A 23,966-nucleotide genomic window follows, 5' to 3' on the forward strand; every position below is an offset into this window, starting at 1 on the left:
AAATAATTGTATTTAATGCAAAACAACATACAGAGGCGTAATGTGACACCTAAACGAGAGTCGCGCCTGTCTTTTCGCGTGATTGAAACGCCTTGCATAAAACACACGACTTTATTCCTATAATGATAATGAATATAATTAATTTGGATGATAAAATGTCCTCAGAAGTGTGCACTGTTTGTTTATTGATAGGTTATTATGGAGTCAGTCGCACGCAGGCTATCTTTCGGCTATGAGTGAAACCCAGGGTGAAGTTAGAAGTTTACCCGCAGAGCACGAGTCCATCTTCAGCACGAGAACCAGCGCTGATCCGGTGGAAATTGGATAACAGACTGGTTGATTACACTTGAATTAGGCTACCTGAATGTTTAAATGTTTCATTTTTACTTCTAAAATGTTTGTTAAATGAGTTTAAATGTAGGCAATATTGTATACAACAGATAATAGACTTGTTGCCCATTGAAGAAATTACAAGTAAACTGCATTCAAGACTGCAAGATTTCCAATCCACATGGTCCTTAGTACTGAATTATATAGAGACTAAAAATGACAAACTCTCATTGAATATTGGATAACCCACAGACTGTGGTAGTGTAGAATTTTTTTTTTTTTTTTTTTCTTTACTGTCCTGTATTGTCCCTTACTGTTTTGTGTGATGTTGTTGGGCTGTGTGTGTAATATGTGCTAAATTGTGAATAAAAATTGTGGTATACAGTATATGTATATATATTTATTGATCACAGGATTAGAAATAAGATAAGAAACAAGACTGTCAATAGCAATCATACTCTCCATAAGTACTGAATAGACAAAGGAGGAACTGAAAGAGAATGTGAAGGTTAAAATGAGTAAGAGAAATGGGGAGAAATGGTGCAAAAAGAAGAGTAAAGAGCTGGCGAGGAGAATAACGAGACTTGCACCATTTCTCCCCATTTCTCTTACTCATTTTTACCTGCTTGCATAAGCAGGTATGTTTGTTATGTACTGCTCCGATATATGAAGATTGAGGATCCAAACGCAGTATTTACTGAAAGGGTAATAGACAACAGGGTCAAAACCAGGGAACATATAATCAATGGAGCGCACAAAAGTGCAGGACACAACCAAGACTTCACAATCCAGGTTATCACTACTGCAATATCATTCAAAAGCACAAACTCTTGACTTTTGAAAATGTTATGCGCTTTGCCAATGTTTGTTTAGTGTACAGAGTAATTAATAATCTGGCTGCGCCCCCATTAGAGGAGTTCATATCATTGCTCTCAGATAGTCGGAGAACAACCAGGGCGACCAGTAGAGGTCACTGTGCCGTACAGCACAGACGTACTGAGTTTGGCAGATCAGCCTTCTCTATCAGAGCCTCTAAGTACTGGAACTCAGTCCCAAACGAGATTAGAGACATCAGTACATTTACTTGTTTTAAATATAAAATAAAATTATGGCTAAAATCTATACAATCATGTACCCATTAATCATAAACTTTTTTGTCGTATCCTAACACTGCATTTGTTGTGTCTATTAATATTGCACTTTATTGTTGTCTGAAAGGCTACTTGCGTGATGATGTTTTATGGTATATTTATATGTTTGTTGGATTAATTGTATGTTACCTCTTCCTGCCCAGGGACTACAGATGAAATTTAGCTTGTAGCTAATTCTGGTATGGCTGAGTGCCTTGCACTGTCCCTGTTAAATAAATAAGTAAATAAATGAATGACCGAGTTGACCAGGCATATATACAGTAGGGTGAGCTAATGAGGTTAATGAGACACAGCTGACAGCAATCACGGATGATGAGTCCAGGCAGTGAGTTCTGGGAAATGTAGTCCATGTGTGAATGGAAATTAACAAGAGGGGACCAGAGGTGTGGACAACCAGGTCACTCCAGCAGGTGATTGTGACATAGCCCCCTTCCCAAGGAGCGGCTTCCAGACGCAGACCAGGTGGCGGGGTGGAGGGTCAGGTCCATGGAATGGAAGAGAAACGTAAGACGAAGGAAGAGCAGGCAGGACATGTGGCCAGGGTGGCGCAGGGTGGGCAGCAAGGGCTGAAGACCACCACGGTGGAGCAGAAGACCAACACAACAGTGTAGATGGGATTGAAGACCCCCACGACGGAGCAGAAGACCACCACAACAGCGTAGACCACCACGGCAGAGCAGGCGGCAGGCTGAAGCTCACCAAGGCTTAGTTGAGGACCACCAAGTTGGAGCAGGTGGAGCCGATGACAACCATGGTGAAGCCAAAGACCCCCAAGGCAGATCTGGTGGAACTGAAACACAGAGCACAGAGAGGTTAGGATTGGCCTTGAAGCAGACTGAAATCTGGATCAGACTCATGGGCTGGAGCGGGCTCTGGAGCAACCTCGTGCTAGGGCGGGCTCTGGATCAGACTCATGTGCTAGAGCGGGCTCTGGAGCAGATTCATGGGCTGGAGCGGCTCTGGAGCAGACTCATGGGCTGGAGCGGCTCTGGAGGAGACTCATGGGCTGGAGCGGGCTCTGGAGCAAACTTGTGCTAGGGCGGGCTCTGGATCAGACTCGAGCTAGAGCGGGCTCTGGAGCAGATTCATGGGCTGGAGCGGCTCTGGAGCAGACTCATGGGCTGGAGCGGCTCTGGAGCAGATTCATGAGCTGGAGCGGGCTCTGGAGCAAACTTGTGCTAGGGCGGGCTCTGGATCAGACTCGAGCTAGAGCGGGCTCTGGAGCAGACTCATGGGCTGGGGTGGGCTCTGGAACAGACTCATGGGCTTGAGCGGGCTCTGGAGCAGACTCATGGGCTGGAGCGGACTCTGGAGCAGACTCATGGGCTGGAGCGGGCTCTGGAGCAGACTCATGGGCTGGAGCGGGCTCTGGAGCAGATTCATGGGCTGGAGTGGGTTCTGGAGCAGACTCATGGGCTGGAGTGGGCTCTGGAGCAGATTCATGGGCTGGAGTGGGCTATATATATATATATACACAGTCGTGCTCAGAATTAATCATACCCCTGGTAAATATGATCAAAAATTCTTCTTCGAAGTTCTTCGTACGTTGCTTATTACATCCGAGATCAAATGACACATCCAAGATGATATCATCGTGCGAATCATGATCTGGCTAACTCGGTTCTTCGAACACACTTGCCGGATATGATTAGTATCGCTGGATTGAGTTATCTGAGATAATTGCGCGTTCATGCGCTGGTTAAAAGGGGATATGTATCGATAGAAGAAACATTGATCAGCAACGCTGCTATTGGTTGCTCAGCGTGGCCAAAGAGCGCGCTCAGTTTTTCTCCACAGCAGAGCAAGAACTAATAGTCGAAGTTTATTCTGAATTTTAAAGTTTAATCAAAACGCCAGGGAACACCTCAAAGTCTGCAAAAGCCAGGAGAGAGGGCTGGCAAAACGTAGCAGACAATTTAAATCTGTTAGAAGTGGCCATGTTAGATGCTTTTATCACTTATTAGCCTATATTTTTGTATTTGAATAATTGCATAATTACTTTGTGCATTGTAATGTCAGTCACCATACTAGAACATGGGAACAAATAAAAGTGAAGTACAAAAATATTCTACATAATGGTAATTTTTTGTTATATTATAGTCTCTTTTATAAAAGGCACTGTTAAATAAATGGTTGTCTGATTATAAAAGCAAGTAAGTGGACATTTTCTAACTTTCCAAAGGAAAGAAAGTATAAGACTTTGTAATGTCCATTTGTTTCTATTGCACTGGACAGTGAATAAACCCTCTCAGATAACTGTCATATGGAGGAACTAGCCTGCAAGTGCATGAATAACTTTACTTAATTTATACGTGTATGCTTATGGCTGCAATATTTTTTGCAGGATTCCACATCTACAGAAAGGCCTACAGAAGAGTCTGCACAGACAGAAGAGACATAGGCCTACAGGTGGGCAGTGTATAGCCAACTTTTCCTTTTTATTTGTTGCATGAGGCATGTGTCTAATATCACTTGACCACATATTTGTGACCACATACCAGCATATTTGTCTTTTATTAAACATTTAATGAAAAGTTTTTTTTTTTTTTTTGGCAATGTTGTGTAATATGGCACATGCAACAATGTCACAGGCCCTGTCAGGTGTGCAACCCCTCAGACTTTTCAGACACTGAAATCTTCCCTTTAGTTAGCCAAAGTTCATTTCATTGTGTGCCCTTGTCCTGGAGCTGCATTGTAACTGGTTTGGGTCAGGGAATGGGGTCATAAAACACCTGTCTGCAGGCAGGAACATGTCATAATCACCTATGAAAAAATGTTGGGACTGTTAGGATCAGCATAAGTGTATGTAATACAGTGAGTTTGATATTTAATTGTGGAACTTTCCTTACCACTTTCAAATAATGTGCATAAATCTGAATCTCTGAAAATTCTTAAGTCATGCACAGATCCTGACCATTTTGCTTTCACATTTGTGATATGGAAGATTTTAGTCAACTGCCTTTTTTTTATTTGATATAATAGGCTATTACTAATCTGGAATATTAAGAATCACAATTGTAACTGGGCTGCACATTTACATTGTGAACCCCCTTTCTGTTCACATAATCCCCTTCATTGAGGCCTTGATGGCAGTCTATGGTAGCCTATAGTCTATGGTACCAATCACGTTAGTGAAGCCTGAGTGACATATCTGTAATCGGCATGGTCATGATTGTATGATCTTCATAAAAAATTATGATAGCCTAAAAAAAAAAAAACTGCTTTACAACATTGGGTCTTAAGTGGCTTGGAAATGCCACAAAAAAAAAAAAAACTAAACCTGTTTTTTAAACATAAAAGCGACAAAAAACGACAATCTCACGAATCACGAGAATATATATCTCAGAAAGAAAGTGCACTATCGCGCTGCGCTGGACTTCCCGTATCAGCTCCGCTTATGAAGCCGGGATCTAATCCTGTTAACATGAAATAAGCCTGCTCCCGAGCAGGTTTAAGTCTGCGCACATGTTGCTATGACAGGATGAGCGTTGAAGAACCAAACAATCCAAGATCATGCCAAATCGCCAACAATCAAATCCAGCTAAGTGAGTTAGCGACGTACGAAGAACGGACCCCAGATTCCCAGATCCATGTTGGCACTTCTGCTCTTCAGTTTACTCCACTCATCAGGTCAGGGAACTGGGACGGTCATGGCAGAAGCTTCATTTTGTGCTCCCTTACACATTTTTGTGTTGATTTTGATGTTTGTTTTGGATCGTTGTCCTGATGGAAGATCCAACCACGGCCCATTATAAGATTTCTAGCAGAAGGCGTCAGGTTTTGATTTTTTATCTGTTGATATTTGATAGAATCCACAATGCCATGTATCTGAATAAGAAGTCCAGGACCTCTAGCAGAAAAATATGCCCACAACATTAAAGATCCAATGGTATATTAAATTGTACACATGGGGTACTTTTTATCCTTGTGTGCACCAAACCCATCTAGCGTGTTTGCTATACTGTATATATATATATGTATATATGATGGACAGAGGCCACTGGGCAAATTTGGCCAGGATGCCAGGGTTACACCCCTACTCATTTCGAAAGACATCCTGGGATTTTCTGTGTAAAGCACATGATCTGAGACCACTCACCAGTGTTTCCTGGTTCACAGGCACACTCGTACCATTTATCTTGTCAATGCACCTTCCATAATCGCAGGGATTGCTCTGACAGTCATCTAGGTTAACCTCGCAGTTAGTGTTGGATAATTTCCCTTGTCTCATGTAAAAGTCTGAATGCTGTAATGCCAAGCAGAAAATGGGTCACAAGGATAAGAGAATGGAAAAGTATCCAAAAATCTGTAAATGCAGGTGTTGGGACGCACTGGAAGAAAAAGATGTTATATAAGATGTTTTTGAGATTTTCCACCAATAGAAGAAGGTCTAGGGGAGATGTTTTTAATGCTGGCAAGGCCACAAGGAGTGACAAAGAAGAGGAGATAGATATGAGGGTGCTGTAGTGGATTTTTTCCTAAAACCCGACTATCTAGCGTCTACAAATCGACACTTAATAAATAAATCTGTTGCGTCTACTGATCGACACAGAGCGTCTACAAATCGACACTTAATAACCTTTATACTCTAGCTCTTTGCGTCTTCCGTTGACAACTGGCCGAGTCTCTTACCCTAACTTACTTGCTTCCCTAAACTGACCTGCTGCGCAGCAGAAATTAACAGACAGACTTCAGCAAATGTCCTCTAAATGCCTTTATTAACAGAGAGTCTTCGAGCAGTTCTCAGAGAAACTCTCCCAAGAAGAATCAAGGCCGGAGGATCTCAGACAAATTCCATTGAGACTCCCACCGTAAAACACAGATACAACAGTTTTTATAGAATCGAGGTATGGCATAAATGTCAGGCTGCATTACATAATTTCCTCACTATTTGATTGGTTCTTCAGATGCAAACCCCTCTGTTACTAGGTAAAGCAAACTTTGTTTTAATGATGACTTCATTTGTTAATCACAAGATTCTAACAGACTGTCTAGTTTAATTTCCAAAACTATGTTATTTTTACATACATACGCACACAGTCAAAGGCAAAAGTTTTCCATTGGTTTCGTCACAGTACATCCTGTTCAAATATTAGATGTTAAATATAAGGTTAGATGTTAGAAACATGGTTAGTTTAATATACAGTTTAAAATGTATACGACAGTGCCCACTGGGCACCTAGAGATAAGAAAAAAGTATAAGACATGAGGACTGGGAATGGTAACTTTAGATGTCCAGATCTCACTTTGTTGCTTGTCAATAAAGTTAATTCTTCTGACCTGGAACTTCGACTCTGAGAGCTTTTTTGAGACCTGAACCAAAAAGGACTTTGAATTTGCCACAACATAATTGCCTCGCAGTTAGCACCTGTAAGTAAATGACCAAAAGAGCTTTTGACAGGTAGGAATTTACTATTTTTTGGTAGTTAACTTACAGTAAAAGTGGCACCTGCGGTTCCTTTCGGGCAGATGCATAAGTAGGCATTCTCATGGTCCTGGCAGGTGCCTCCATTTTGGCACGGCTGACTGAGACACTCATTAATGTTGATCTCACACAGACGACCCGTGAAACCTGCACGGCAGGAACAGGTGAAGGATGCCAGGCCGTCTTTACAGGTGCCATAGTGACATATAGGTTGGATAGTAGGGCTGGGTAAAAAAAATTATTTCTTAATTTTAATCGATTCTCATTTTTACAAACCGATATCGATTCTTAAATCCCAAGAATCGATTAGGCTAGTCATCCTGTTTTCAGTTGATGAATGCATGGAACATTGTAGCATGCATCCCATCCAATAAATCGCAATAATCTTTGTGCTTTGTTACTATTGATATGAAACAAAGTCTCAGATTTCAAATTACGTCCATTTTCTTATGAAAATCAAAAACATAAATACCATTTTGGCGCTGTGGTGTGAGATCGCTCTGGCGCAGCTCAGCTCAAGAGAAGCAGCAGCGCAGAGCGCACATGATCTTCTCTTCTGCCTTAATAATACCAGTTACAGCGTGAAATAAACACGAATGAGCATCTGAAAGTGTGTTAAAAGATAGAGTACAACTTATCGAAATCCGTATCTTGTCACATGGAATCGCTCAATCAGTGTTTCAACCATGGAAAGACGTCAGTAAAACAGCTTGTAAAAAATGTCATGTAAAGTCACATTTACCTCAGAAAAACCATATCCAGTGACCATAAACTCGTTAGTCAGCTAGAAAAATTAACTCTAGAGAGAAGCATTTTGCTAAATACAGTGGTGGTCAGAATTAATGGCACCCCTGGTAAATAAGATAAAAAATGGCTGTAAAAAATAAATCTGCATTGTTTCAAAAATCTTTCATTCAAAAAATGCACAAAAATCTAACCTTTCATTGAAGTAAAAGAATTGAAAGTGGGGGGTAAATCACATTATAAAATAAATGCTTTTCTCCAAAACACGCTGGCCATAATTATTGGCACCCTGTTATTAAATACTTTTTGCAACCTCCTTTTGCCAAGATAACAGATCTGAGTTTTCTTCTACAATGCCAGATGAGTATGAGAATAACTGACAAGAGATCAGAGATCATTCCTCCATACAGAATCTCTCCAGATCCTTCATATTCACAAGTTCATGTTGGTGCTTCTTCTGTTCAGTTCAGCCCACTCCTCTTCTATAGGATTCAGTTTAGGGGACTGGGATGGTCATGGCAGAAGCTTCATTTTGTGCTCAGTTACCCATTTTTGTGTTGATTTTGATGTTTGTTTTGGACCGTTGTCCTGATGGAAGATCCAACCACGGCCCATTATAAGATTTCTAGCAGAGGCTGTCAGGTTTAGATTGTTTTATCTGTTGGTATTTGCTAGAATCCATAATACCATGTATCTGAACAAGATGTCCAGGACCTCCAGCAAAAAAATAGGCCCACAACATATAAGATCCAGCAGTTTATTTAACCGTAGGCATGGGGTACTTTTTATCCCTGTTTGCACCAAACACATCTGGTGGGTTTTCTGCCAAAAAGTCCTTATTTTGTTTCATCTGACCATAGAATCCGGTCCCTTTTGAAGTTCCAGTCATGTCTGACAACTGAATATGCTGGAGTTTATTTCTGGAGGAGCGAGGAGGATTTTTCTTGAAAACCTCCCAAACAACATGTGGGGTATAGGGTTGTTTGATTTTTTTTTTTTTTTTGGCTCTCCGACCCCCAAGACTCAAGTAATCTCTGCAATTCTCCATCTGTGATCCGTGGAGAGTCTTTGGCCACTCAAACTTTCCTCCTCAGCGTGCATTAAGACACTATAGACACACGTCCTCTTCCTGGCAGATTCGTAACATCTTTAGTTGATTGGAACTATTTAATTATTGCCCTGATGGTCAAAATGGGGTTTTTCAATTCTTTAGCTATTTTCTTACAGCCACTTTATATTTTGTGATGCTCAACAATCTTTTGATGCAGCACATCAGAACTATTTTCTTTGGTTTTACTCATTGTGATGGATGATTAAAGAAATTTGGCCTTTGTGTATTCATCTTATTTAAACTCCCGTGAAACAAGAATTCATTGCTAGACAATTTCATGTTCCTAGTCACCCTGCTGTGCTAAATAAAGGTAAATATGAATAGATCAGAGATATTTTACTCGTAAAAAAATTTAGGGGTGCCAATAATTGTGGCCAACGTGTTTTGGAGAAAAACATTTATTTCATAATGTGATTTCCTCCCCACTTTCAATTCTTTTACTTCAATGAAAGGTTAGATTTTTGCTAATTTTATGAATGAAAGATCAAAAGGATAAACAATGCAGATTTATTTTTTTTACAGCCATTTTTTATCATATTTACCAGGGGTGCCTTTAATTCTGTCCACCACTGTATATGCACCCTATTACATATTCATTATAATTTTTTATGTTCTTCAATATTTAATGCATGTTTGAATAAATCTGGCAAGTTTTTATGACAGCCACCATTTAAATGTTTATATTTCATATAACTTTATTATTATAAAAATAAATAAAAGTGCAATTTAAGTGTTTGTTTACAACTCCATTTTTACCTTCAATATTATAGTAGGCTAATGAAGCCTAGTAGACAACAACTGACTCCCATAATTTACAGCATTAGTTAAGAGATTTGTTTTCCTTGAGGAAATTTGCCATGTATTTTACCTGATATCCAAAATAATCAATATTGAATCGAATCGGAATCGAAATCGAATCTAATTGCAAGCTTGTGAATCGAAATCGAATCGAATTGTGAAATTTGTGTCAATACCCAGCCCTATTGGATAGACCTTCATCTACATCTGTCTCACAGTGCTGCCCTGTGTAACCTAAAAAGAAAACAGATTCAATTATTATATTTTTTATGACAGCATTTTCTCACATTCTGGCCTTAAAATTTACATGTTATTCCACACCTTCAGAAAAAAGATACAAAAGCTGTCACTGGGACGGTACCTTTTTAAAAGGTACATCTGTATACCTTATACTGTATAAACATAAAAGGTGCATATTAGTACATTTTAGAACACAGTGATAGCTTTTGTATATTTTGTTCTGAGTGCATTACTTTTAGAGCAATTTATAGCCAAATAAATATTTGGTTGCACTTTATTTTACAGTATGTGTACTTAGAGTGTACTTACCTAAGAAAATACTGGGTAATATAAGGTAACTACAGGGGTTAAGGTTAGGTTTAGGAGTAGGTCGAGGGTTAGTAACTAGTTATTACCCAGTTATTGTAATTACTGTAATAAGTATGTACATGGGGAACAGGACTGTAAAATAAAGTACTACCAAATATTTTAGCGCTACAAACAATACTGATAACAGAAATACAACAAGGGATGCACCGATAAGAAAATGTTGGCCGATACCGATAATTCTTTATATTTGAAAGCCAATAACCGATATATTGACCAATAAATCTAAATCCAAATTTGTATATAATTTTCGAGAGCCTGATTACAAAAACAAAAGTCTAACCATTAAAAGCCATGTCATAAGCACACAATTATATAGTACCTCTCATTATAATTTTATGTAGCCTATATGACAAACTTGCGCTGCACAGTTGTACTCCAATTATATTTCAAGCAATTCAAAACCATCATATATTTTTTCAGGCTTTAAAAAACTGAAACAAGCAGACAGTGTCTTCATACCTTCAGTGCACTGGCAGGTGTACATGTTGGGCCCATGAATACACTTAGCCCCATTTTTACAGGGGGTGCTAGCACACTCATCGATGTCGAACTGGCATTGGCTACCCGAGAATCCTGAGAGGGAGGCAAGAGGAAAGAGTAGAGGGTTATTACAATCATTCCTTCGGTTTGCACTCACTTCATTCCTCCACACTCGCCTATACAACTAAGCCAGTGTTCATTAATACACGGCAGCAAGCTTTACCCCTCTCTCTCTTTCTCTCATGTTTTCAAGCTGCTTTTCAACAAACAATCACAGTGAGTTTACTGTCTATAACTGTCTATTCAGTGGAACGCCAAGCCATGCTGATTGCCTCCTTTGTCCCGTAGAAGTTTTCCATCACAGTGTGCATTCTCCCATCCAGCCTTTGCCCCCCTCTCTGAATCTGTCTCACCAAAAGAGCCCCACGCAACCCCTGACCTAATGCTATTCAGCAACCCTGCCGCTCAGGAACCCCCAACATTTGTGCTTTCTCCCTCAGTTATTTTAATCCCTCACTAAAGACGTCTGCTGTTCAAATATACAGTCTGAACACATTAAGGGCTACAAATCCATCAGTGCAGAGACTTATGACACAGTTGGAGACTAAAGTTCTTCAACAATCATTTTTGTTGTTGTTGTTTTTTTTAAGAAAGTTGTTGCTATGGAGTTCTTAAGGTAAATCTAATGGATTTCCCTGGGTTGTTTATTGTATGCCTGGTTAAAATCGTAAGTCTGATCACATTTAATTAATTACACATCTTGTTTAATAGTGATAATCCTGATAACAAATTCTTAACTTGCTCATGCCATTCCCAGAGACCCCCTGGTATCTGTAATCAAGTTCTGTCTCATGAATCTTCAGAAAAACTGGAATTTCTTCTGAGCTGCTAAAATGCCACATTACAAAAAGCGTCCATTGTAGTTGCTATGGATTCAGTGTGTAAACTACTGAAAAGAATCCCTGCGCCACATGCTGAAAAGCTCTGATATATCTACTGTGAAAAACATTCAAAACATGTTAATATGTAGTCATTAAATAATTAATTGAAAGAACATTAAAATATTTAGAATTTCTAAATGAATGAAATTAGAATTAAACAAATTTCTCAGTTTAATAAAGTTTTTTTTAAAACATTTTTATTAATATAAAAGTATAAAATATTTATATTAAAATCTTTATATAACAAATAAGTGTTCTTATTTTGTGAATATATTCAATTTTATATTCACAATTTTATAACTGACTAATTTCAGAACAATTCAAATTTAATACACTGACAGACAATTTATGCCATAAGCAGATTTTTGCAACGCACAAATGAAATGCAGTACTGTGCAAAAGTCTTAGGCACTTTAGTATTTTCACCAAAAAAAAAAAAAAAAAAGGGTTTTAAGCAAGTTATTTATATCTTTTGCTGTAGTGTATCAGTAGGAAATATCAGTTTACATTTCCAAACATTCCTTTTGCCATTAATTGTAATTAATAACAGTAATTACTTGTATAAAAAACAGAGAGACTTTTGTGTGCCAACAGTCTGACAACAGCCGGACTGATCTGATCTCACCATCATCGAGTCTGTCTGGGATTACATGAAGAAACAGAAAAAACTGAGACAGGCTAAGAAGAACTGTGGCAACGTCTCCAAGATGCTTGAAGAAACCTACCTGCAAAGCAACAGTACTGTGAAAAGCTTTAGGCACTTGTATAAAAATTCTGTAAAGTGAGGATGCTCAGTGAGGGATTAGTGTTCTCCTCTCTGTTCTGTCCTGGGAGGTGATTGACCCCTGTATGCTCACCTGTGGGGCATTCGCATTGGTAGTTGTTGATCTTGTCAATGCACTTCCCATTGTTGAGGCAGGGCATGCTGGAGCACTCATCAATATTGATCTGGCAGAAGACTCCCTCGTACCCTGCCAATTAGCATAGGGGAATTAGCTCCAGATTTAGCAAGAGAATTAAGCCTGCCTTAGCGATGCTATTAGTGTTTCTTTTGTCTAAACACAATATATCAGCTTTATGTAGACAGGCATCAGTATAATTAGAAAAAAAACTATTTATTGGATCACAGGTTGGTCATGTGAGGTAATGACATCACCAGTATGAGGTAATATATAGTGAGCATTTAGATATAGACTGTGTCCAAAACCAAATGCAGCAGATTTTTTGGATTACCTGGCATACAGATGCAATGGAAGCCTCCAATTTGATCCAAACAGGTAGCATCATTCTGGCATGGGCTGGACATGCACTCGTTTATGTCCAGGTCACAACGAGCACCCACATATCCCTGCAGACATTTACACTGGAAGGAACCTATTGTGTTTATACACTTTCCAGCATGTTCACAAGGGTTTGCACCTAAAAAAGAGACACAAAACAAATCCATCCATTTAAAACCATCATTCGATCACTAATACATTCAGGTTGGCAGGGTGTTTTAAGTGGTTGCTAGGGTGTTCTGGGTGGTTGCTGTGTTGTTCAAGTGTTTTTTTTAAAGAAGCCATTACTCACCCAGTGAGCATTCGTCAAGGTCTCGGTCACAGGCTGGGCCAACATAACCCGGAGGACAGGTACAGATGGCCTTGCCGGTGACTGGGTTGGTGTCACAGTTTGAGCCTTTCCGACATGGGTTACTAATGCAAGCATCATCCAGGTGACACAGCAGACCTAAGACATCGATACACACAATAAAAATTATCTTGTACAGAAATGTATGACAATAAAAATAAGTGAATGTGTCACGGGGTGACTAGGGCCGGAACCTTTTTGCACGGGAGTTGTTGCTATGGAGGAACACTTCCGGTGCAACACCGGGCCGGTTCCGGTGACTCACGAACGGGGCGGAAATGCAGCGGGAGCTGATCGGGCGAAATCACCGGCACGTGCGAGGGGAAAAATCCCAAACGGCGATTAGGGCGCGAGAAGCATAAAAGACGCTGACATTGGAGAGAGAAGAGCAGCGAGGGAAGGAGGAAGAAACAGCGGGAGACGCAGTAAAGACGCAAGAGAAGGATGGAGGACTGAGGAAGCAGGATTCTTTCAGCTAAGTGGCTAACTTTCTTTGTCATGTGTGATACATCTTATCGAGCACTCGGTGCTCGACTGTTTATGACTGCAGCACATCATGTGCGCGGCCTCAGATTAGCCTTCCCTGTGTTATGGTTGTAGTGAAAGTGTCCGGCCATTAAAAGAGCACGAGTCGCCACAGTCCTATCTCCGTGTGTATATCATTCAGTAACCTAATGTAGAGACCCACGGTCCGAACCTGGTCAGAGAATAAGATCACAACATGGTGTCAGAAGACGGAGTTACGGAGTAAACAAAGGGCTGTGTGCAAAAAAAAAAAAAAAAAAAAAGAGCGGAAAAGGATTAGCATTCTGCTAACACCGAACAGCTAACAGCGCAAGGATGGAGCAGTTTAAGCCGCCGTCGCAGCTGATACTCACCGGCAATATCGCTGAGAACTGGCGCAGATGGGAACAACGCTTTCGCCTGTACATGACTGCTTCAGGTGCGTCTGAGAAAGAGGAGGAGGTTAAAGTAGCCATCCTGCTTCATACTATAGGCGAAGAAGCATTAGAAGTGTATAACACGCTCCATATTGTTCCATCTGATGACGACAATGAATCGATGGAAGATGTTCTCACGGCATTCAAAGAGTACTAGCCCACAGAAGAATGTTGTGTTTGAAAGACATCTGTTCTGGTCCCATGCGATGTCATCAGGAACTGCAGTGGACAGATTTATTACAGAACTGCGTCAGAAAAGTAAAGACTGTGAGTTTGGCCGAAGTGAAGATGATATGCTGAGGGATAAATTAGTGTTCAGCATTAATGATCCTCGTCTGAAAGAAAGACTGCTCCGTGAAAACGGTTTAACCCTTCAAAGAGCCATTGACATATGCAGATCAACAGAACTCGCCAAGACACAAATACAGGCAATGCAGATGACCCCTATCACGTGTGATACTCAAGTCGACGCTGTGGAGAAATCTAGGGGACACAAGCGAACAAGCAGCAGGTTCAACAATGCAAAAAAACAAACAACAATAAGCTGCCTGAAATGTGGGAGACAGCATGAGCCTCGTCAGTGCCCAGCTTATGGAGTGGTGTGTCACAAGTGTGGAAAAAATAATCACTTCTCCAAGGTATGTCGCACAGTGGGTATGAAACGTGACAACTTTAAGAGTAAGGCAGTAAACAACATAGAGAGTGAAGTGGACTCCTTGTATATCGGCATGATAAATAGTAATGATCAAAAGACAGTAAGCCACACAAATGACAGCAAATGGGTCGAAACAGCCAGCATTAGAGGCGTAGCAATAAAATTCAAACTGGATACAGGCGCAGATGCCAGTGTGCTGCCCATGTCCATTTTCAAGCAACTGCCAGGTCCCATTCAACTACAACCCACAAAGACTGTGTTAATCGCTTTTGGTGGAGCCCGCCTGCCCTCATGTGGTGTTGCTTCCCTGCAGTGTAAAACCTCCAGACACAGTGCCACTGTAAAGTTCCATGTAACAACACAGGCAGACAAAGCGATTCTGGGAGGTGAAGCGTGTGCAAGGTTGGAGCTGGTGAAGAGGGTTGAAGAACTCATAACAAAGCCCCCACAGCCTCCATCCACCAAAGAGGAGCTGATTAAAAGATATGCAGTGGTCTTCACAGGACTGGGTGAGTTTCCTGGAGTACATCACATACATGTTGACTCATCTGTTCCTCCTGTGATCCATGGGTGTAGAAACATACCTCTTTCGATCATGGATACACTGAAACACACGCTGCATGATCTGGAGAAGAGGGAGGTGATAAAGCCTGTCAAAGAGCCGACTGAATGGGTGAACAGTCTCGTTGCCACTAAGAAAAAGAATGGTTCACTAAGGGTGTGTTTGGATCCTTGTAACCTGAATGAAGCTGTCAGACGCCAGCATTTCTCCATCCCTACACCTGAAGATGTGCGCAGCAAACTTGCAGGTAAAACCATCTTCACCATCCTGGACAAAAAGGATGGATACTGGCAAATTAAGCTGGACGAGCCATCTTCAAAACTGTGCACCTTTAATACACCGTGGGGCCGATACCGCTTCCTCAGGCTTCCCTTCGGGATAAAGTCAGCCAGCGAGGTGTTCCAGCAGAAGAACTGTGAGACCTTTGGTGACATTCCAGGTGTGCATATTGTCGCTGATGACATGATAATAGCTGCAGCCTCAGAACATGAACACGACAAAATCCTTCATGAAGTGATGGAGAGAGCAATGGCAGCAAATGTGAGGTTTAATAAAGACAAAATACAGTACAAGGTTGACACTGTGAAATATATGGGACACATAATCACCTCAGCAGGACAGAGGGCTGATGATGCCAAGATCAAGGCAATCATTGACATGCCGCCCCCTGAGGATAAACAAAGCCTCCAACGCCTGTTGGGCATGACCAAGTTCTTGGCGCAGTATGTCCCAAATGAGGCCTCACTGACAGCACCGCTCAGACAGCTGCTTAAGAAGGACACATTGTGGCAGTGGTGTCCACACCACACTGCAGCTTTGGAGGCCCTGAAAGCTGCTCTGACACAGGCACCGGTGTTGAGGTATTACGACCACAGGAAACCACTTACACTACAGGCAGACTCATCAAAGGACGGACTTGGAGCATGTCTGCTACAGGAAGGACAACCTCTCTGCTATGCCTCACGATCGCTCACGGATACTGAAAAGAGGTATGCACAAATAGAGAAGGAGCTGCTGGCCATAGTCTTTGCAGCCAAGAGATTCCACCAGTACGTCTTTGGCAGAGCAGTGACCGTGCAGTCAGATCACAAGCCTCTGGAGGCCATAGTAAGAAAACCGCTGAACAAAGCACCAGCACGACTACAAGGTATGTTGCTGCAACTGCAAAAATATGATCTGAACATAACCTACACTCCAGGCAAGAACATGTATATTGCAGACACTCTGTCACGAGCTACGATGAGCAGAGACGGTGACAGCGTGGACGAAAATCCCTGTGATGAGAAAGTTGTGTACGCCATGGAGGCCACAGACTCACTGAGTGAGGAGACGCTCAACCAGTTGAAAACAGCCACCACTGCAGACAGTGTATTGCAAGATGTGTGTGAGAAACATCTGAACGGCTGGCCTGCGAGGAGGCGCGGCCTGGATAAACGTCTTCACAGCTACTGGCCAATGCGACACAACATCAGCATCCAGAACGACATCATTATGGTAGGAGACAAAATTGTCATACCACAAGGCTTCAGGAGAGAGATCTTGGAGAAACTTCATCTGGCTCACCAGGGTGTCCAGCGCACAAAAGCTAAAGCAAGGAAAGTCCTCTATTGGCCAGGCATGTCGCGTGACATAGAGTTGACAGTGGAGAAATGTAGGCAGTGCCAACAATTTCAGCCACAACAGCAGAAGGAGCCTCTCATCAACCATGAAGTCCCTGAGCTCCCGTGGATGAAAGTTGGAGCCGACATCTTCCAAATGAACGGTCAGTCTTACTTGTTATTAGTGGACTATTTGACCAAATACCCAGAAGTGCTGAATTTACCTGATTCAACAGCTCTCACAGTAATCCAGAAAATGAAGTCTGTGTTTGCTAGGCATGGAATTCCCAGAGAGCTGGTGAGTGATCAAGTTCCTTTTGCCAGCTACGAGATGAAGTCATTCGCAGCCTCTTGGGACTTTAAGATCACACACTCAAGCCCCGGATATCCACAGTCCAATGGACTCGCGGAAAGGACCATAAAGACAGTAAAACATGCTCTCAAGAAAGCGATGCATACCGGCACAGACCCACATCTGGTACTGTTGTCACTAAGGAACACACCAGTGACAGGGCTGAACATGACACCTGCACAGCTGTTGATGGGAAGGGCTCTGCGCGGCACACTTCCATGTTCCAGCGCTTCGCTAAAGCCATCCACTCCACCGGATATACTAAAACGGATTCAGGATTTGCAGACACGCCAGCGCCTATATCACGATCGTGATGCCAGGCCGTTGCCTGCCTTAGATCCGGGTACCACCGTACACATGCAGACACGACGTGGTTGGGAACCAGCCGTAGTGACAGGCCAGAGACTGGAGCCACGCTCGTATAACGTGCTGACTCCAGCAGGAATGACTTTAAGGAGGAATAGGAGACATTTGAGGAAGATACATCCAAGTCTGTTTAGAGACACTGACTCTGATGAAGATACAGATGTAACCCACTCTGAGACACATGAGTCTACTGCCCTGCTACCCCAAGATCCACCACCACAGGTCTTGTCTCCTTTGGGTGTGAACAGTTCACCAGAGTATATCACAAGAAGAGGCAGAGTAGTGAGACGTCCTGTCAGGTTCAGAGACTAGTTCGTGGTCTGTGACTGATTGCTTAGTCTGTAAAAAAAAAAAAAAGGGAATACAGACATGTGTTGGCAATCTATTGTATTATTGTGGTTAGAGTTAAAGTTAAACCTAAGAAACTTGTTTATCTGATGCGTTTTCATAAAGATTGTAAAGTGATTTGTTAATACTAAGTAAGTGCTAGTCTTCAAGGATATATATATTATTTAGTATTGGACACAGTAGTTTCATGTTATTGAAGTTGGTGTGATTAAGTGCATGTTACACATCACGTTCTCGGAAAAGGGGGATGTGATACATCTTATCGAGCACTCGGTGCTCGACTGTTTATGACTGCAGCACATCATGTGTGCGGCCTCAGATTAGCCTTCCCTGTGTTATGGTTGTAGTGAAAGTGTCCGGCCATTAAAAGAGCACGAGTCGCCACAGTCCTGTCTCCGTGTGTATATCATTCAGTAACCTAATGTAGAGACCCACGGTCCGAACCTGGTCAGAGAATAAGATCACAACATCATGAATATTATATGAGGAATGCTTATATCTCCATATTGCCTAAGGATTCTTGTACTCTGTCTGTCCCCCGGGAGGTGGTTATCCGGCCTTATTGAACCCCGAGGTGGGGGTGTTTTGCTGGGAAGATAAGTGATGTGGAGAGGATGGTGCAATAGATTCCTGTGCTATGCCAGCGCATGAAGATTCCAATTATCAAGGTGTCCATCTGAGCCCGAACACTGCCTTATCCATTGCAAGGTTTGGAATGATTTGCAGTGCTGAGTTGATTTTTTTTTTTTTTTTTTTTTTACGTGTGGAGTTGAGAGTTTTGTAGTGTATACACGAGTGTGGGACCCCCGCAGATCGTTCGGGCGACCGAGTGGATAAACACCCTTGATGTAACTGCGCCGGCTCATGGAATCCAGTTTTGTGAGTAAGAAATACAAAGTTAATGTTGACATCCTCGTCTGTCTTCCGTCTGTGCTGAAGCACATCAGAGCTGCTGAATTGAGTCCATCTCCTGCTGTAATCCAGTCTTGTGAGTACAAAATACAGAGTCAATGTTGACATCCTCGTCTGTCCTCCGTCTGTGCTGAAGCACATTAGAGCTGCTGAACCGAGGCTATCTCCTGCTGTCATCCAGTCCTGTGAGTATGAAATACAGAGTCAATGTTGACATCCTCGTCTGTCCTCCGTATGTGCTGAAGCACATCAGAGCTGCTGAATTGAGTCCATCTCCTGCTGTAATCCAGTCCTGTGAGTACGAAATACAAAGTTAATGTTGACATCCTCGTCTGTGCTGAAGCACATCAGAGCTGCTGAATTGAGTCCATCTCCTGCTGTCATCTAGTCCTGTGGGTACTCAATACAGAGTTAATGTTGACATCCGCGTCTGTCCTTCGCTTGTACTGAAGCACATCAGAGCCGCTGAACTGAGCTCATCTCCTGTTGTAATCCCCTGCTGTAATTCAGTCTTGTGGATAAGAAATACAGAGCCAATGTGTGTTGGAGAGACAAGGAAGAGACATTCCTTTAATAAATAAAAGTTTAAATTGTATCTCCTGTTGTCTGACCTCTTCAGTCCCGCGGGGTAGCTCCTCAGGGTGGTGTGGTAGTTGTGACAAATGTCTCCTATTTAAACAGCATGGCAGGTTTTAACCCTTTCGCACGTATGATCACACCAGCATGGCAGGTTTTAAAGACCTCATGAAATCAAAACAAATGTTGGTTACACTTTATTTTAAAGGTCCTATGACATGCTGCTTTTTGGATGCTTTTATATAGGCCTTAGTGGTCCCCTAATACTGTATCTAAAGTCTTTTTCCCGAAATTCAGCCTTGGTGCAGAATTACAGCCACTACGAGCCTGTCCCACAATGAGCTTTCCTTAGGACATGCCATTTCTGTCTGTAGCTAATGAGGAGGAGAGAGGCGGGGTGAGGCGGGGCAAGGTGGAGGGTGGGGGTGTGGCCTTGACCAGCTTGCGGCCACAGTACCATGCGCTAATGTTTACAGTGGATGTATCGCAATGGCTCGTAGACACGCAGTCGTTCAAGCTTTCCAGTTTGACACGGAATCTGATCCGGATGGAGAAGCACCTGAAGAAGTTGCAACTCAGCAGCTACAGCAGGACGTCTCCGAATGGTTAGTTATAGCTGTTATGCTGTTACAGTTATTATCATGTAGCTAACACTAAGCCTACGTTGTTGGCTTTTCATGTTGCTCTGATTTGCTATTGTTCTAAAGCTGTATCAGTAATCTTTGTAGTTTAGAGAAGACTCTACTCTGGCTCATTTTTTAATGACAAAGTTCTCCATGTCCACGTATATTGAAGTCTTAATTGGTTCTTCAGAGGCTCGGATGAAGCAACTAAAAAAATACTTTTGTGTTCATTTGTACATCCAAACACTGAGCAACTGCCATGCTTCGCTCGTTTGCAAGCCACGATGTCTCTCAAGGAAAAACCAATATCGCACTCGCACGGTCGTAGCTCATTTTCTCATGGGTGGGCCAAATTCTCTGGGCGGGCAAAGCAGAGAAAGGGGAGGTAACCTTTCCCCGTATGACCACATATAGGGAAGATTCCAGATTGGCCCATCTGAGCTTTCATTTTCTCAAAGGCGGAGCATGATACCCAGGGCTTGTTTTACTCCTATCGCCATTTCTAGCCACTGGGGGACCATAGGCAGGCTAGGGGAACTCATATTAATGTTAAAAAACCTCATAAAGTGAAATTTTCATGCCATGGGACCTTTAAGGTGTCTGTGTTACAGTGTAATTATACATTTAAGTACTGAGTACATGTACTGACTATAGGGTTAGGTTCGGGGCTTGACATTAACTTTTGTGCTCACCAGCCACTGTGGCTAGTGGTTTTCCAAAGTTATCAGCTACTCAGCATTTTCACTGGCCACAATTTTGACATCAATACCATTGGGAAAAACTGTCATATAGATATTTTTTTATATTATCTCATAATTTGGCCGCAGGCATATTAGGCTGCTGTCACTTTAAACCCTGACGCACAGATCCATTATACTGTTACATATTATGCATTTTCTTTCTCAACTGTTTACGTGCACTTAAAACATAACTGACTGTGTTTACATGAATACTCGCCAAAACCAGCATTTTTTGACATTATTTTGTGTGTTTTTGACTGTTTAAGTGCAATAAGCAGTGAAAAAGAACTCAATTTAGTACTGAGAGGCACAAAAGCACAAAAGCTGAAGGAATGAGTAAAATTATGCAAAATATGCGCAATCCTATGCCGGGGCAATTCATTTGGTGTGTTTGTGGTGTGGGGCAGGTTTGTGTGTCAACTCGCTGTCAGAGAGATGAGAAAGCGCAGCTTGTATCATGTATCAATTCTGTGGAAAATTAGTATTGGAAGCGTTTCAGATATTTCGGTATCGATATCGAAAAATCTATATTTTTGACAACACTAAATTGCACTTAGTTTATTATTTCAGATGATTTTTAAAAGACTACAATTGAAAAATGCATATATTATATATATAATTCACCCTGCCAAATTGGCTAGTAGGAGTGACTGCGTTACATGCCACTACTGAAATCCACACGCATAATACCAAACCCTGATTAGGATTAAGGTGTGGTTTAGGTTAGTTGCATGCAATTATGCACAATTTATAGTAATTACTATAGCAACTACATAAAAGATGTGTAACAAGAACACTGTAAAATAAAGTGTTACACACAATGTCATGACACTCAATCCATGGCAATTAGCTTTACATCATCTATGAGCCAGTGTACATACAATACGGACTAAATTCATTTGAACAGATTAAAAAAGCAAATTGATATGTCCCATCTTAACTTCTTTTTCAATAGAAAATAAGTAAAATAAGTGGTCCATTAAACTAAAAATAGGGTCTTTAAATTATCTTCAGTGGTTTTGCTCAAAGCTCTCATAAAGCTAATGCTCCAATAAAAGAAATGAGTGCCTCAAACCAACATTCAGTTGGATGTGAAAAAACTATGCACACCTGTGTGCCCGTGAGGACATTCACAGGAGAAGGAGGCCACCCGATCATGACATGTGGCTCCTGCATTGCAGGCAGCATTTGCGCAGTCATCGATATTCTCGCTGCAGTCATCCCCTGTCCAGCCGTTCACACACACACAGTTGTATCCCCCCTGCGTGTTCAAGCATGTACCACCGTTCTGGCAGGAATTGGGCATCAAATCGCACTCGTTGACATCTTCGGTACAGAAATGACCTGAGGAATTAATATATAAATACTTAAAGCTGTTAATTTCACTGCAAAATACAGTATGTACCTTTCTAAACACAGATACAACGCCAATAAAAAAAGAGATTTTACTCAATGAAACCTTGTTAGCCTTACTGATTCAAAAATGTATGTCTAGCTGTAATTGAAGTGTAGGGTTTGAGTAGGCATTTGGTACCTGTCCACTCTGGCTTGCATTGGCAAGTGTAGGTGTTCACTCCATCCACACAGGTCCCTCCGTTAAGGCAGCGATGGTCTGGACAGTCATCAATGTTCTCCTCGCAGTTCTGACCACTAAAGCCTGAAAAGAAAGAAGCAATTTCATCAAAAATGTTCTTAAAAATCTAGTTTCAAAAGCCAGAAGCAACAAGATTGTTTACATGCCCATATCAGGCACTGGCCATATTTTTGAGCAGCAAATCAGCATATTAGAAAGATTTCAGAAGGATCATGTGACACTGAAGACTGGAGTAATGATGCTGAAAATTCAGCTTTGCATCACAGGAATGAATTACATTTTTAAAATACATCGTAATAGAAAACAGTGGTAACACTTTATTTTGCAGTGTCCTTGTTACATGTACTTACAGTAGTAATAACTGTAAATTATGAATAATTACATTCAACTAACCCTAAACAAAACCCTATAACTCTATAGTAAGTACATGTTAATAATATTACTCAATACCAGGCTTGTGCACAATTCAGAATTTAATTGAGAATGACTCCTTAATTCCAATTCAATTCTTGAATTTGAATTGATGTCAAAAACAGGATCTAGAATTACAATTCGAATTTGAATTAAAGGAAGCAGAATTGCAATTCAATAAAAATTCAAAGAAATTCATATACATATTTTAAGTGAAGTGTTTAACAATGAAGCTTTACAGTATATGTCAGATATGATTGCATTATAAATGATATTCGTTTGAACTACTTAGTTCTTACTATTCGTATAACTACTATTCGTTCTACTACTTAGATTACATTAAAATGATATGTTTTCCCCCAGCAATGAATGTTAAAAGCTCTAGTCACAGAACAAATAATTAAGTTTGATTTATTGTAATTGTCATTTTGTGGAACATGATGGAACATGACTCCATTTCCCAGAATGCTTTACTTTAGCCAAGTATTTAAAATGGTTGCTAAACAATTTGAGGTGGAAATTTGTTTGAAAGCACAATTTGATGGGCAACACTGGACTTTTTAAGTTTCAGAAGTCCCTTACAACTTCACTCTGCACCTGTTGAGAGAATCTTTAGTGTTGCAGGAAAGATATTCAGACCAGAACGGTGCAGACTCAATGAAAAACATTTGAGGAGCTATTGAGAATTAGATGCAACAGTGTTGCTCAGTAATTTTTTGCATTGGAATAAATGATAACTGCATTTACAACAACTTTGTGTTTGTGTGATTACTTTGAAATGAAAATTACATTGGAACAAAACTAATTAAACAACATTGAGGGGGTAATTTATTTCAAGAATTTGATCAATATCTATTTTAGAACAAAATGTATGCAGGGTTGAGGAGTAAATAGTTACATGAAATGAAATTTCTGTTATTAAATTACAAAATTAATGTAATTGTATTTAGTTGTATTACTGAGGTAAAATGTTTAGTTCAATTAGTTACTAATCAACTTAAAACGAAATTGCTTTGCATTGATAAAGTTATCCAAATAAAGTAATCCAAACCACATTTATAATGGGTAAC

At 41.1% G+C, this 23,966-nt stretch overlaps 1 protein-coding gene across 6 annotated transcripts in view; it reads right to left on the reverse strand.

The window, feature by feature from the left end:
• Positions 1–23,966, reverse strand: part of LOC311293630 (uncharacterized protein) — an 88,050-nt gene that overhangs the window by 21,883 nt on the left and 42,201 nt on the right. For 3 of the 6 annotated variants that reach the window (XM_084414043.1, XM_084414044.1, XM_084414041.1), the window contains exons 9-16: positions 22,426–22,548; positions 22,002–22,235; positions 13,162–13,317; positions 12,823–13,008; positions 12,447–12,560; positions 10,628–10,741; positions 9,755–9,793; positions 6,917–7,130 (exon numbers count right to left, since the gene is read on the reverse strand). In XM_084414043.1, the coding sequence (XP_084270169.1) occupies positions 6,917–7,130; positions 9,755–9,793; positions 10,628–10,741; positions 12,447–12,560; positions 12,823–13,008; positions 13,162–13,317; positions 22,002–22,235; positions 22,426–22,548 (1,180 nt within the window). Of the gene's footprint in view, positions 1–1,486; positions 2,272–4,157; positions 4,245–6,707; positions 6,850–6,916; positions 7,131–9,754; positions 9,794–10,627; positions 10,742–12,446; positions 12,561–12,822; positions 13,009–13,161; positions 13,318–22,001; positions 22,236–22,425; positions 22,549–23,966 lie in introns of those variants that run through there. The other 3 variants (XM_084414042.1, XM_084414046.1, XM_084414045.1) reach the window with 3 other exon arrangements.

Source organism: Rutilus rutilus (genome assembly GCF_951802725.1).
Source record: "Rutilus rutilus genome assembly, chromosome: 7".
NCBI lineage: Eukaryota > Metazoa > Chordata > Actinopteri > Cypriniformes > Leuciscidae > Rutilus > Rutilus rutilus.